Genomic DNA, 13,225 nt, shown 5'->3' on the forward strand with positions numbered 1-13,225 from the left:
GCATAGAGCAAGGCAAGTCATCCTATGTACAAAGACTGCAGACAAGAGAGTGTATATGACCCAGACAATTTACCTGGAGTAAACTTCAGAAAAGAAAGAAGGAGAGTGAGAGAGAGATTGATCTTGAGGGCCTTGTAGGTCAGGATAAGAATCTTTCACTTGACCCTGCAGGCAATGCTAAGCTATTAAAGCATTCCAAGTCATTATCAGGGCTGAATTTTAGGAAGACTTATGTAGGGCTATCACAAAAAAACATTAGGTTTTGTGACAAAAATAGATTATATACATTGAAAGATTACTAACAGCTACTGTATATAGCTACATAGGTTCCACAATCAGATATGTGTTCATTTTAAACCTCAAACTATTTGAAAGTTCCCAAATAGTAGTTCTTCCTCTCCTCTGACAGGAAAAGAATGAGGGTACTTCTGAGGTGGGAATAGGAGACTTTACAAATTTTGTGTCCTGGGAAACAGATACTCTTACTGTGTACTTACCTTCAGATGCTCTGTCAGTGTCTTTGAATACTTCAGAGCAGTTTCTTTCTTCAGTTTGAAGAGCCTCAGGTACAGCAAAGACTGGCATCGCAGGCTAGCCAATGGAAAAGGACAGCTTATTTACCAGGACAACAGACTCTGGCCGCATCTCATAGAAAAGCTTCACATTGCACCAGAGTACACAAGTGACTCATGTGAGCAGACCATGGCATAAGGTCAATGACACTAACTCTTAGGCAAAACCAAAAGGTGTGATCTTATTAAGGTACACAACCTAGGGAGGGAAAGGAAGAGGAAGAGACCTAGGACTAGTCTCCTATTTGGAGAAGGCAATGGCAACCCACTTCAGTACTCTTGCCTGGAAAATCCCATGGACGGAGGAGCCTGATAGGCTGCAGTCCATGAGGAGGAGCCTAGTAGGCTGCAGTCCATGGGGTCTCGAAGAGTTGGACACGACTAAGCGACTTCACTTTCATGCATTGGAGAAGGAAATGGCAACCCACTCCAGTGTTCTTGCCTGGAGAATCCCAGGGATGGGGGAGCCTGGTGGGCTGCCATCTATGGGGCTGCAGAGAGTCAGACACGACTGAAGTGACTTAGCAGCCTCCTATTTGTTGACATTCAAAAATCAAAACCTCACCCCCAGGACACCAACGTGTCATTTATAACATAGGGACTAAAAAATCATTGTGGGGGAATTTCCTGGCAGTCCAGTGGTTAGGATTCAGTGCTTCATCTTTCTCTGTTGTGGTCCGGGTTTAATCCCTGGTCAGGAAACTAAGATCCTATATAAACCGTATGGCACAGCCACCCCTCCCCTCAACACCCCCGCCCCCCTGCCACAAAAAAAACTTCAGAGCATAATTTCTGCATCAAACTAAAAATAATCTAAAACAACAAAACTAGGAACTCACTTGTAAATATTACAACTCTGAAGTAACATATGTAAAACCAACATGGCTTACAAAGGCCCTGCACGGTCATCACTGCCTACCTCTCTAATCACTTTCACTTACTTCTTTCTTCTGGGTCTTTTAGTTTCCTGACACAAGGTTTCCAGTTTCTTTTCACTATCCAGCCCTTGTAAATGTTTCCTCTACCTAAGGACTAAGTATCCCTATAGTTTACCTTTACAGTTATATAAACTTTTCCTTCAAAGTACTTAATTCACGTACTTGTGTGGTTATTTGATTAATTTCTGTCTCTTCACACTATACCCTAGACTCCATGACAAATAGGACTGTGCCAGTTTTTTCCTACAGTTGCTCTCCCAGTTGTTAAACCCAGTACTAGGTAAAGTAAATAACCATGATAAATAAACTCTCTCTCTGGGGATAAGCAAACAAGTCATTTCTTTATTCTGAGCAAGTTAGATGTTTGCTACCTGAGGTAAGGAATGCGTGCGTGCAAAGTCGCTTCAGTCATGTCTAACTCTTTGCAACCCTATAGACTATAGCCCGCGAGATTCCTCTGTTCATGAGATTCTCCAGGCAAAAATATTGGAATGGGTTGCCAGGCCCTTCTTTAGGGGATCTTCCCGACCTGGGGATTGAACCCATATCTCCTGAGACTCCTGCACTGCAGGTAGATTCTTTACTGCTGAGCTGCCAGGGAAGCCCCAAAGGTAAGGTATAAGTATATGTAAATTGAGGGAGAGGATACCAAAAGAAGAGCCTGGATTTTTTATAGTGTCCATCTTTACTGAAATACACAATAGAAGCCTCAGTGTACAAAAAAAAAAAAAAGTAAACTATAGTCAAATCAAAAAAATAAAAAGCCTAAAAAAGTGATCACTTAATAGAAAGTTCTAATATCATTCTCACTTTACCAAGGCTTTTATTTTGTCAAGAGGGCAATGGAGGAGAGGCTCTCAACAACTAAAAATTTTCACTGGAATTCTGTTGTTTTCTTCTTGACCCATCAAGAATAGATTTATGACTGGGTTATGGAAGGCCGATTCAAGGATAACTTTCAGAAGAACACAGACAGAAACTGCTTTGTCGTCTAGCAGAGGCTAACATACAACACTTACCAAAGCACTGTAAGTCTTTTATCTGCAGCTGTAGCATCTGGTGCCAAGTAATTCTTTAGCTTCATAGTGTATCTGTGAGATAAGAGAAGAAACAAAGGACACAAAATATAATACTTCATCTATTTTATGACCTCCTCAGTCCTCTAAACATTAGAATCAAACTTAAAGACAAAAATACCCACTAGAGTGTCTACTTCTCCTTTTCCAAAGACAATAAAGGATTAAGGATCCTCTTTAGCTATTATTTTATAAATTAGTCCTTTCCAAGAAGGAACAGAGAAATATTATTGCCAATAATGCAGCAAGTTTCCCCACTTACTTGATGAGCTCCACCGTTTCTGAATACATAAGGAATGGGGATTTGGATTCCTGAGCATTTTTCTCTAATGCATTCCCACATTCAATGAAAGATACCACAGCATCAAGATAGTATACAGCTTTCTCAAACCTATCAGACTGAAGAAAGGAGAATAAAGGTAAATGAGAGCCACACTGATGTGCTACGAGAACAAATGAAGATTTAAGTTAATTTGATTAAATATATAAATATTTACATACCAATGCATCTGCATTGTGCTTTAGCTTTTTTGCTTCTTGTAAATAATGGTCTGCTGAATAATTTCTGCAATGTAAATTTTTTATTTTAAGTAAAATGGGAAATATTTTCCTAAGATAATATTAGTTTTATAGCCCTCAGTTTTCATGTCCTCAAGTAAAGAAAATGAGCTATTACTAAACATTTGATTAATTTTTTCCCTGACAAATGTTTCTATTAGGTTAAGAGCATAAATCATTTGAAAGATTGAGAGTAAACAGAACGTAGGTAGGAAAAATAACCTTTATCAAAAGGGAGGGGAAAAAACCCTACGTTACTTACTTATTTGAGACATGAGACAGTCTTTATTTTAAACCTACACTGTTTTACTTAAGAAAGCCTTTAAACAGTAAAGTCAGCAAAGGTGGACCACTGGAAGGTACATTATTCACATTCTCCATGAGAATCATGAAGGTAAATTAAGTTAAAAGGAGCAATACTTGGACTTGAAGGTGCCTTTAAAATTAAAAATCTGAATATTCTGTCACAATATCACAATACAACAATATCACAATACAACCAATTCTTCCGGCCACTGACAGACATTAAAATGAGTTTCTTATACACTGACTAAAATGATTTCTTAAATGCATAAAAAATCTTATTTATCTTACCTGTCATCAAAGGCAAGCTTCGTTCTCCGAGGCTTAGAAGCATCAGGAGTTGGTGCAGATGGAGGACAGTTAGAAGAACTATTTGGAGCTTTTTCCTGACCAGAAAAATAAAAACAAAAACTACGTTGAAAATTATGAAATTAAAATTAAACTAGAAGTATTTCTTAGCTCGTGGTTAAAAAGCAAACAAAATTCCATTGTCTGTGGTAGTTAATTCCCTTGTTATAAAAATTTTAAATTTCATAATGTAAATGTCCTTTTTATGGAATGAGCCCATTTTAAATAACCAAGAATATTCTTTATAATATTCAGTTCAATCAGTCAGTCATGTCCAACTCTTTGTGACCCCATGAACCACAGCACGCCAGGCCTCCCTGTCCATCATCAACTCCTGGAGTCTACCCAAACCCATGTCCATTGAGCTGGTGATGCCAACCAACCATCTCATCCTCTATCATCCCTTTCTCCCTCCTGCCCTCAATCTTTCCCAGCATCAGGGTCTTTTCAAATGAGTCAGCTCTCCGCATCAGGCGGCCAAAGTATTGGAGTTTCAGCTTCAATATCAGTCCTTCCAATGAACACCCAGGAACAATCCATCTCCTTTAGGATGGACTGGCTGGATCTCCTTGCGGTCCAAGGGACTCTCAAGAGCCTTCTATTAGGGGTCTACTATGTGGGAGGCAATGACACTGACACTTGTAAAAACTTAAGGAATACACAAATCTAGTATCAATATAGCAGTATTACTTCAGACAAAACTTACTGGTAATAACTGGTCAATGAAAACAATTACAATATCTAACATTTACTATGTGCTTACTATTTACTAGGCACTAAGTTAACTAAGTACTTAGTATAATCATTAATCCTTTAACAACCCTGTGAAATATGGACTGCTATTCAGTTCAGTTCAGTTCAGTCGCTCAGTTGTGTCCGACTCTTTGCGACCCCATGTATCACAGCACGCCAGGCCTCCCTGTCCATTACCAACTCCCAGAGTTCACTCAGACTCACGTCCATCGAGTCAGTGATGCCATCCAGCCATCTCATCCTCTGTCGTCCCCTTATCCTCCTGCCACCAATCCCTCCCAGCATCAGAGTCTTTTCCAATGAGTCAACTCTTTGCATGAGGTAGCCAAAGTACTAGAGTTTCAGCTTTAGCATCATTCCTTCCAAAGAAATCCCAGGGCTGATCTCCTTCAGAATGGACTGGTTGGATCTCCTTGCAGTCCAAGGGACTCTCAAGAGTCTTCTCCAACACCACACCTCAAAAGCATCAATTCTTCGGCGCTCAGCCTTCTTCACAGTCCAACTCTCACATCCATACATGACCACAGGAAAAACCATAGCCTTGTCTAGACAAACCTTTGTTGGCAAAGTAATGTCTCTGCTTTTGAATATGCTATCTAGGTTGGTCATAACTTTCCTTCCAAGGAGTAAGCGTCTTTTAATTTCATGGCTGCAGTCACCATCTGCAGTGATTTTGGAGCCCACAAAAAATAAAGTCTGACACTGTTTCTACTGTTTCCCCATCTATTTCCCATGAAGTGACGGGACCAGATGATGTGATCTTTGTTTTCTGAATGTTGAGCTTTAGGCCAAGTTTTTCACTCTCCACTTTCATTTTCATCAAGAGGCTTTTTAGTTCCTCTTCACTTTCTGCATAAGGATGGTGTCATCTGCATATCTGAGGTGATTGATATTTCTCCTGGCAATCTTGATTCCAGCTTGTGTTTCTTCCAGTCCAGCATTTCTCATGATGTACTCTGCATATAAGTTAAATAAGCAGGGTGACGATATACAGCCTTGACATACTCCTTTTCCTATTTGGAACCAGTCTGTTGTTCCATGTCCAGTTCTAACTGTTGCTTTCTGACCTGCATACAAATTTCTCAAGAGGCAGGTCAGGTAGTCTGGTATTCCCATCTCTTTCAGAATTAGGATAGAATAAAAAATAGTCTCAAGGAAGCTGAGCAACTTGCCCAAGTCCAAACAGCTTTTAAGTAGTATTCCTGGAATTTGGGTTTTATGTCAGATCTATCAGATTTCAAAAGCCTAAACACTTTCTTAAATTTTATTCCGCCTCCTAACCACATGTCTATTCTGTCTCCTATCAACAGAGACCTTTAACACAAGGGCTATGACCCTGTCCTTCCAACAGCTTCCCCTCCAGTCCTATCTTGAATAAATTGAATACACATTTTTTTCCCATTAAAAAAACCATAAATAAGTAGAATTTCTCCTATGAGTTCATAAATGTCTCAACATTAGAAAACCCAATAATATATATATTTTTATTACTTCTGCTTAAAAGAGACCATGTAACCATTATTTTTCCTTTTCTTGTAAAAGAGTCCTTTCAAGTTCCACCTATTACAGCTTTCTTCAAGAATGAAAATAAAAGCCCTGAGATTTGAAAAAATACTAAACTCTTTATGGTAAAATCTGCACATTTACTAAATGGCTTCCTGAATACTACTGCAATCTAACATTACTTGGACAGCTTTCCCCCTGTGTTTTATAAACAGATCTATTAAGGTTGGCACAAAAGTAATTGTGGTTCCAGACCATGAATTTTAAATCATTACAACTAGGCTAAACATATCTTTATTAATCAAAATAGGAACCATTACAGTCAACATGTTCTTGCCAATGAGAAATAAGTTAGTCTATTCCTGTAGTGAAAAAATCCATGCTTTGGGATTCCATGAACTCTTGGAAAGCATTTTTTGCATCCTACTGGCTGTGGAAGCAAAAAGTTGTTGAGATGCTTGAAGTGGTAGTTGGTTGGCAAGAGGTAAGGTGAATATAGCAGATGGGGCAAAACTTCATAGCCCAATTTGTTCAGCTTTTGAAGTGTTGGTTGTTCAACGTGCAGTTGGGTGCTGTTGTGGAGAAGAACTGGGCCCTTTCTGTTAACCAATGCTAGCTGCAGGCATTGCAGTTTTTAGTGCATCTCATCAATTTGCTGAGCATACTTCTCAGATGTTAATAGTTTTGCTGGGATTTAGGGAGCTATAGTGGATCAGATGGGCAGCAGACCACTAAACAATGACCATGACTTTTTTTGGGTGCAAGTTTGGCTTTGAGAAGTGCTTTGGAGCTTCTTATCGGGCCAATCACTGCTGCTGGTGGTTGTTGTATAAAATCCACTTTTCATTGCATCTGATTGAGAAATGGTTCATTGTTGTTGCACAGAAAAAGAGAGGACACTTCAAAATGATGATTTTTTTGATTTTCAGTCAGCTCAAGAGCCACCCACTTATCAAGCTTTTTCTCCTCCATAATTTGCTTCAAACACCAAAAGACTGTAGAATGGTTGACATTGAGTTCTTCGGCAATCTTTTGTGTTGTTGTAAGAGGATCAGCTTCAATGATGGCTCTCAGTCTGTCGTTGTCAACTTCAGTCAATGGCTGGCCACTCGCTCATCTTCAAGGTTCTCATCTCCTTCATAAAACTTTTGAACCACCATTGCACTGTATGTTCATTAGCAGTTTCAGGGTCAAATGAATTGTTGATGTTGCGAGTTGTCTCTGCTGCTTTACCACCCATTTTGAACGCAAATAAGAAAATCACTTGAATTTGATTTTTGTCTAACATCATTTCCATAGCATAAAATAAGTTTAAAATGAATAGTAAGTAATAAAAGTCACTAGCAAAAAAACATAAAGTGAGAAGTGTGCATTAAAATAATGTACAACATAATCATATTTATTTATGAATGTATTCCAATAGCAAGTGGCAAATTTCAACAATGCAAAAACCTCAATTATGTTTGCACCAACTTAAATATAAGTGCCTAAGTTTAAATTTATTGAAGGAAAAGTGAAGTTTCTGAAAATAAAGAAAAATTACTGTGTGTGGTAAGAAATGCTCATTAGACTTACTGTGGTTGAGTAAGTTTTTGCAATATATATACATATAGGAAATCATTCTGTTGTATACCTGAAACTAATACAATGTTATATATCAACTTTATCTCAATTAATTAAAAAAACTGGTAGAAAAGGACTAACAAAATATCAGTCAGCATACAGAAGGTGTGAAAATATCATTAATCTAACTGAATTCTACAGGTCGCTGTCTCTAATTCATGTGGAAGACACAGTCTTTTCATTACAAAAATCTACCATATAAGTACGCTGTTTTACAAAGCAACTCAACAAATTTCAAAAGATTACTGCATGCGGATCACTTTCTAGCCCCTTCTACAAGGTAGAAGTACTAATCAAAAGACAACCAGAAAATCTCTGTATGTTTGGAAATTGAGTAACACACTTAAGTATTCTTGAATCAAAAATGGAATCACACAAGAAATTAAAAAACGTTTTGAACTGAGTTATAAAAATATTATATACCAAGTCTTGAAGATGCAGCTAAAGCAGTAATTAGAGGAAAATATATAGTCTAACTGCTTATATTTGAATATTAGAGAAAAAGAGCTTACAATTAATTTTGAAAAACAAGCTTAGTATCCATCTTTAAAAGTTAATAAACAGAACAGCAAAACAAAAAGACATAAGAAAGGAAATCATAAAGAGTATAAGTTAATGATATAGAAAACAAAAATAAACTATAGTGAATAAAGACAAAGAAAGGCTGTTTTTTTGAAAAAAAAAAAACAAGTAAAAGTGATAAGCCTCTGATGAAATTGATGAAAGAAGAGAAAGACGGTACAGAAAACTAAAATTAAAAATAAAAGACAATATAAGAAGCAATATTAAAGATATTAAAAATAAAAGGCTATACTGAACAAAATTTATGCCAACGTATTTCAAAAATTTGGTTATCAGCAAATATCTAGAGAAACAGAAAATAAAAATTATATGTAATTTTGGTTTATCATATTATCTAATTTTATCCAGTAAGTTAAACACTGGATAAAGTGCAAACAAGTGAGACACAAATCCCTGCTTTCAAGAAGCTGACAAGAGTAGAGACATAGACATTGAACTTTACCTATGAGATAACAGAAACCAAATGAGCAGAAGAGCTCACTTAATGAGTGCATTTTAAAAAGAAAGAAAGAAAGAGAGAGAAGAAGTTTAAAAGAAGAAGCATACAGGTCTCAAATCCTACAGTTCAAGGATGGGAAATGGAGAAAGAGCCAGCCAGCAGGTAAACAGAGAACTAGGTCAGGGAAGGAGGCCCACAGAACAGGTTCTTCAAGGACACTATCTAAACTGCTATGGAAGTGGTCCAGCTGGAGAAAAATCCTTTGGTATATCTCAATTTGAGACATTGTTCACAATTTAAATTACCTCAAAATTTAAAAGATTTAATCACCACATTTAATAAGCAGGACTAACTGCCTTTGTCAATTTTTTTCAACTGTTAAACAGTTGCTTATTTTAAGTCACAAATAATAATGCAGTAAATTATATGCTTAAAAATCTAGGTATTTTCTTAATTTTGTCAGGGAGTTTGCTCCTGATCAGATCACTTTAGAAAGCAATGAAAAAACCTGATAAACAAATTCAGGATTAGAGCCTAAGTACCACCTTGAAAAAGCTTCTCTGATCTAGTTATGCACCCACAAACGTTAATATTCCCCTACCTGATGATCATGCTCTAGGGCTAATTCCAGTGCTAGCTCAGCTAAAGAATATTTTTCTTCTTCATGAAGCCAAATGGTTGCTTTAGTACTTAATGTAGTATAACTAGCTTGTAAAATCTAACTAAATACTCCAAAGACAATTTAAAACCATAGACAAGAACCCAATCAGAACAACTGGAGTTATTTACAAATTTGATCATAAACAACTGTTCTTCCATAACCAACTTTTCCAGTTATGGAAAACCAACTTTTCCAATTTCTACCTTAACTAATAATATGTGTGTGTCCAGATGACTTCATTCCTTTCATGGTCTCAGATCACAGCACAAGTTTATTATCAGACTATGACATTTTGAGAGTAAAAATGAACAGATCTGTAAGATTAGTAAGATGTTTACAAAATTTTCAAAGCACAGTTACCTTGGAGAAGTCACATGGCAAGGAGATTTTTTTCAAAAGGCTCAGGTCTCTCAGTGCCTTACCTTGACCTCCTTAGAGCTACTGGAAGTCTTCCCTTCAGTCCTCTTCTGCTTTGATGCGGAGGAACTGTTTTTGCTGCTGGCACTATTTTCCTTGTTGCTGTTATTACTTGACTTTAAGGAAGAAGACTGACTAACAGTCCTCTTCCGAGAGCCATGCTCTGTTTTTGGATCTTTTGAAGGAACAGGCCCAGCAGGAGAAGGCAATAAATCTTTTTCTTTAGAAGCACTCTGTTTAGATGACCTGCCAAACCAAACAAATGCCCTCATTTCTCCACATAGTCATTTAAGAGTGATGGACTTTTCCCATTTGACTTTGCCTGACTTCAAGACAAATTTGTTTTTCCCTGTTTGATTATTAGAACATATGATTTCTATAAAACAAAATAAAACTATAAATTTCAAGAGGGCAGATATCTTCTCCAGTGTTTCCTCCCCATTATGGTTGTATACTCAGTGCCTAAGCCTTGGTCTGCCATACACAAGTATTCAATAAATAGTGACTGAATAAAAGAACAAAAAGAGGAATGGTGAATGAAGATACTAATGCTCAAATGTCTCCTGCAGCTATACATAAGCTTGCCATCCAGCCTGAAAGTGGTAAAGCTTTACTTTAATTCTTATCCTATGAACACTTCCTATTCTCCTAAAACGAGAGATAAAGTGACTGAATCTTGCTTTTAATCCCAATTAACTAAAAGCAAAACCTCCCACCATTTGGTATATGACTGCGTACAGAAATGTATAACATATACATACTAAATGGAATATTCTAAGAGCACATTAGAAAGTACCCAGCAGCAAATAACACACACAGATCAACACACATGTTAACATGTTTTGCAGACATACTCTTTGTTGCTGGATGGCTTGTGGCCTGCCATATTCTTGTCCTCTGTTTTAGGTTTCTTGCTTTCATTGGCTCGGTTATCATCTTCATTCTGGATGAAAAATAGAGGAAAAAAAGCAGTTAGGTTTTGATTTTTATTCATCTAATTTCAGTTTTCAGTGCTAGTCACCATCAAACAGTTAATCTCTGATACACTTCAGAAAGAAGATAAATGTGAAGTGAAAGAACTCATTTAAACAGTGTTAAATAAATTAGGTTTTTAAGTCTAAGAAGAAGTCTCCTATTTTAGATAAGAAAAGCTGAAATGCTGTAACAGTCTTTTAAATGGCATCTTTTCAGTCTGATGATTTGAGGAGGGGGGATGAGATAATTAAGATACAATTCACATACCATAAAATTCATCTGTGTTGTAAGATTATTTGTCAATATTTTATTTCTTTGTAATGAATGAATATATTCCATTGTATGGGTATACCACATTTTATTTATCCATTCATCATTTGAATTTTTCCTACTTTTCAAGTATAGGTTTTTGTGTGGACAAGTTTTCATTGTTCTTGTGTATATACATAGGAATGAAATTGCTGAGTCATAAGGGAATACTGTCTATTTACTTTTTGAGGAACTGTTAAACCATGTCCCAAAGTGGCTACATTACTTTACATTCTCATAGGCACTGTCGTTCTCCACATCTTCACCACCACTTGTTACTGTCCATCTTTTTGCTTTTAGCCAAGACTAATGATTTTTGAAAAACTTTTTTGCTGAAACAAAAGCTATGGGCCTGTCTATAATTATCAAGCTACTATGCTTGGGGAATTTAAGTTTTCCTATTGATTTAAATATCAGGGCACAAATATTGCAAACATCCTGCCTTACAAAAGAATTTGTTCCCATACACAAATGATTAAAGTTGGACATGTGAAAACATGAGAAAAAGGAATCCACATCTTTCATTATCTTTGGCTGGTCTCTTTCTCAGTATTATCTGCTTTATCTTCAAGAATAATTTTACCAAAGCAACAAATCTCAAAAATCATCACTGGGAAATACCCTGGTGGTCCAGTGGTTAGGACTTTTTGCTTTCACTGCTGGGGCCTGGGCTCAATCCCTGGTGAGGGAACTAAGATTCTGCAAGTTGTATGGCATTCTGGGGCGGGGGGGTGGGGGGTTGCGAATAATCATCACTAAGTTTCCTGGTGATATACATTTTATAAAATCAAAATTTCATTTACAGGTATTGATATAAAAAAACTTGTGAGGAATATATGCCAATGAAATGTGGGGGAGGTAAGGAGATATGCTTAGTCGCTCAGTTGTGTCCAACTCTTGGTGACCCCATGGGACTGTAGCCCACCAGGCTCCTCTGTCCATGGGATTCTCCAGGCAAGAATACTGGAGTGGGTTGCCATTTCCTTCTCCAACAGAGATATGGAACACTCCTTTTAGAGGAAGGGGATTTTTTTATTACAAGTTAAGTATATTGTAAAATTTTAAACAAGAGTAAAATATACTCAGTATATTATATGTTAAATGTCTGAAAAAGTTTACAAAGATTTGTAATACCTTTTTAAAGATAAAAGAACCATTTTTTTAATTCCATAAGAAACATCTTATTTTTTTAAGGAGCAGAATCTATCATATACAAGATCTTATTTCATATAATTTCTATGAATTATATAGAATAATATAAAATCCTATAACTAAGTCCACCAATGTGAGGCTGTGGGCTCTAGAATCCAGCAGTCCTAAAGAGTTTACCAGTTGAATAAAGCATCCCTTTACTACAATAATGGAACCTCTTAGCTATAGTACTGAAAGTAGGAAGCTTCAGTTTTCTAGAAATTCAAATTTTAAAAAATCTTCAACTTTTGAAGATGCAAAAAAAAAAGTGTTATTCTCATTTGTCCAGATACATCAGCAACAGCACACAGTACTGTGGTTCCAAGGAAAAAGAGGGAAAACCGCAGGCTCATTTCATTTTAAGAAAACGTTATATTCCTCCTGTCCTCCTACATGAGATTCTCAGGGTCAACTGGGACTGGGATTTTGTTGAGTCCACCTGCTATTCCGTTCACCTGCTCATGTTTTCAATATCTTACAATCGCATTCACACATGTGTATCAAGGGAAATTATACTATTCTGCAATACAAATTAGTAAAATGTACTCTCCTCTAAAGATTTCTCACTAAAGTTGAGAGATCACATTTCTTTCCAAAAAATCTGTCTCTATATGTAAGTTTTTCAGCTCCATGGTATGTCCATTATCTTCCAATCACAGATATCCATGAATTTTCTTATTTCCTGGGTTTAAAAAAAGCTGACCTTAAAAGTATATACCAAGCTTTATCTGTAAATCCAAATTATCTTGGAATTATTTAGGGACGAGAGCTGGTTATGTGCCAGCAGATGTTTTTAATTCTGAACTTGCAGATATGAGTGTCTCAAAAAGCAGAAACGCTGTGGCACAGCTATGTACAATGGATTGGTGAAATCCTTAAGGACATGTTAAAATTGGTGAGTCAATTTACTAGCTGGAATTTGTAATCTAAAACATGTCACTTGGTCTGGATATAAGACAGAAGAAAGTGTTATGAAG

At 36.7% G+C, this 13,225-nt stretch overlaps 1 protein-coding gene across 3 annotated transcripts in view; it reads right to left on the minus strand.

The window, feature by feature from the left end:
- Window positions 1-13,225, minus strand: part of AFF4 (ALF transcription elongation factor 4) — an 85,072-nt gene that overhangs the window by 12,206 nt on the left and 59,641 nt on the right. For all 3 annotated transcript variants that reach the window (XM_019964909.2, XM_019964907.2, XM_019964908.2), the window contains 7 exons: window positions 10,628-10,716; window positions 9,779-10,019; window positions 3,739-3,833; window positions 3,088-3,151; window positions 2,849-2,985; window positions 2,530-2,601; window positions 498-591 (listed from right to left, as the gene is read on the minus strand). In XM_019964909.2, the coding sequence (XP_019820468.1) occupies window positions 498-591; window positions 2,530-2,601; window positions 2,849-2,985; window positions 3,088-3,151; window positions 3,739-3,833; window positions 9,779-10,019; window positions 10,628-10,716 (792 nt within the window). The remainder of the gene's footprint in view (window positions 1-497; window positions 592-2,529; window positions 2,602-2,848; window positions 2,986-3,087; window positions 3,152-3,738; window positions 3,834-9,778; window positions 10,020-10,627; window positions 10,717-13,225) is intronic.

This window comes from Bos indicus, chromosome 7 (assembly GCF_029378745.1).
Source record: "Bos indicus isolate NIAB-ARS_2022 breed Sahiwal x Tharparkar chromosome 7, NIAB-ARS_B.indTharparkar_mat_pri_1.0, whole genome shotgun sequence".
Classification (NCBI taxonomy): Eukaryota; Metazoa; Chordata; class Mammalia; order Artiodactyla; family Bovidae; genus Bos; species Bos indicus.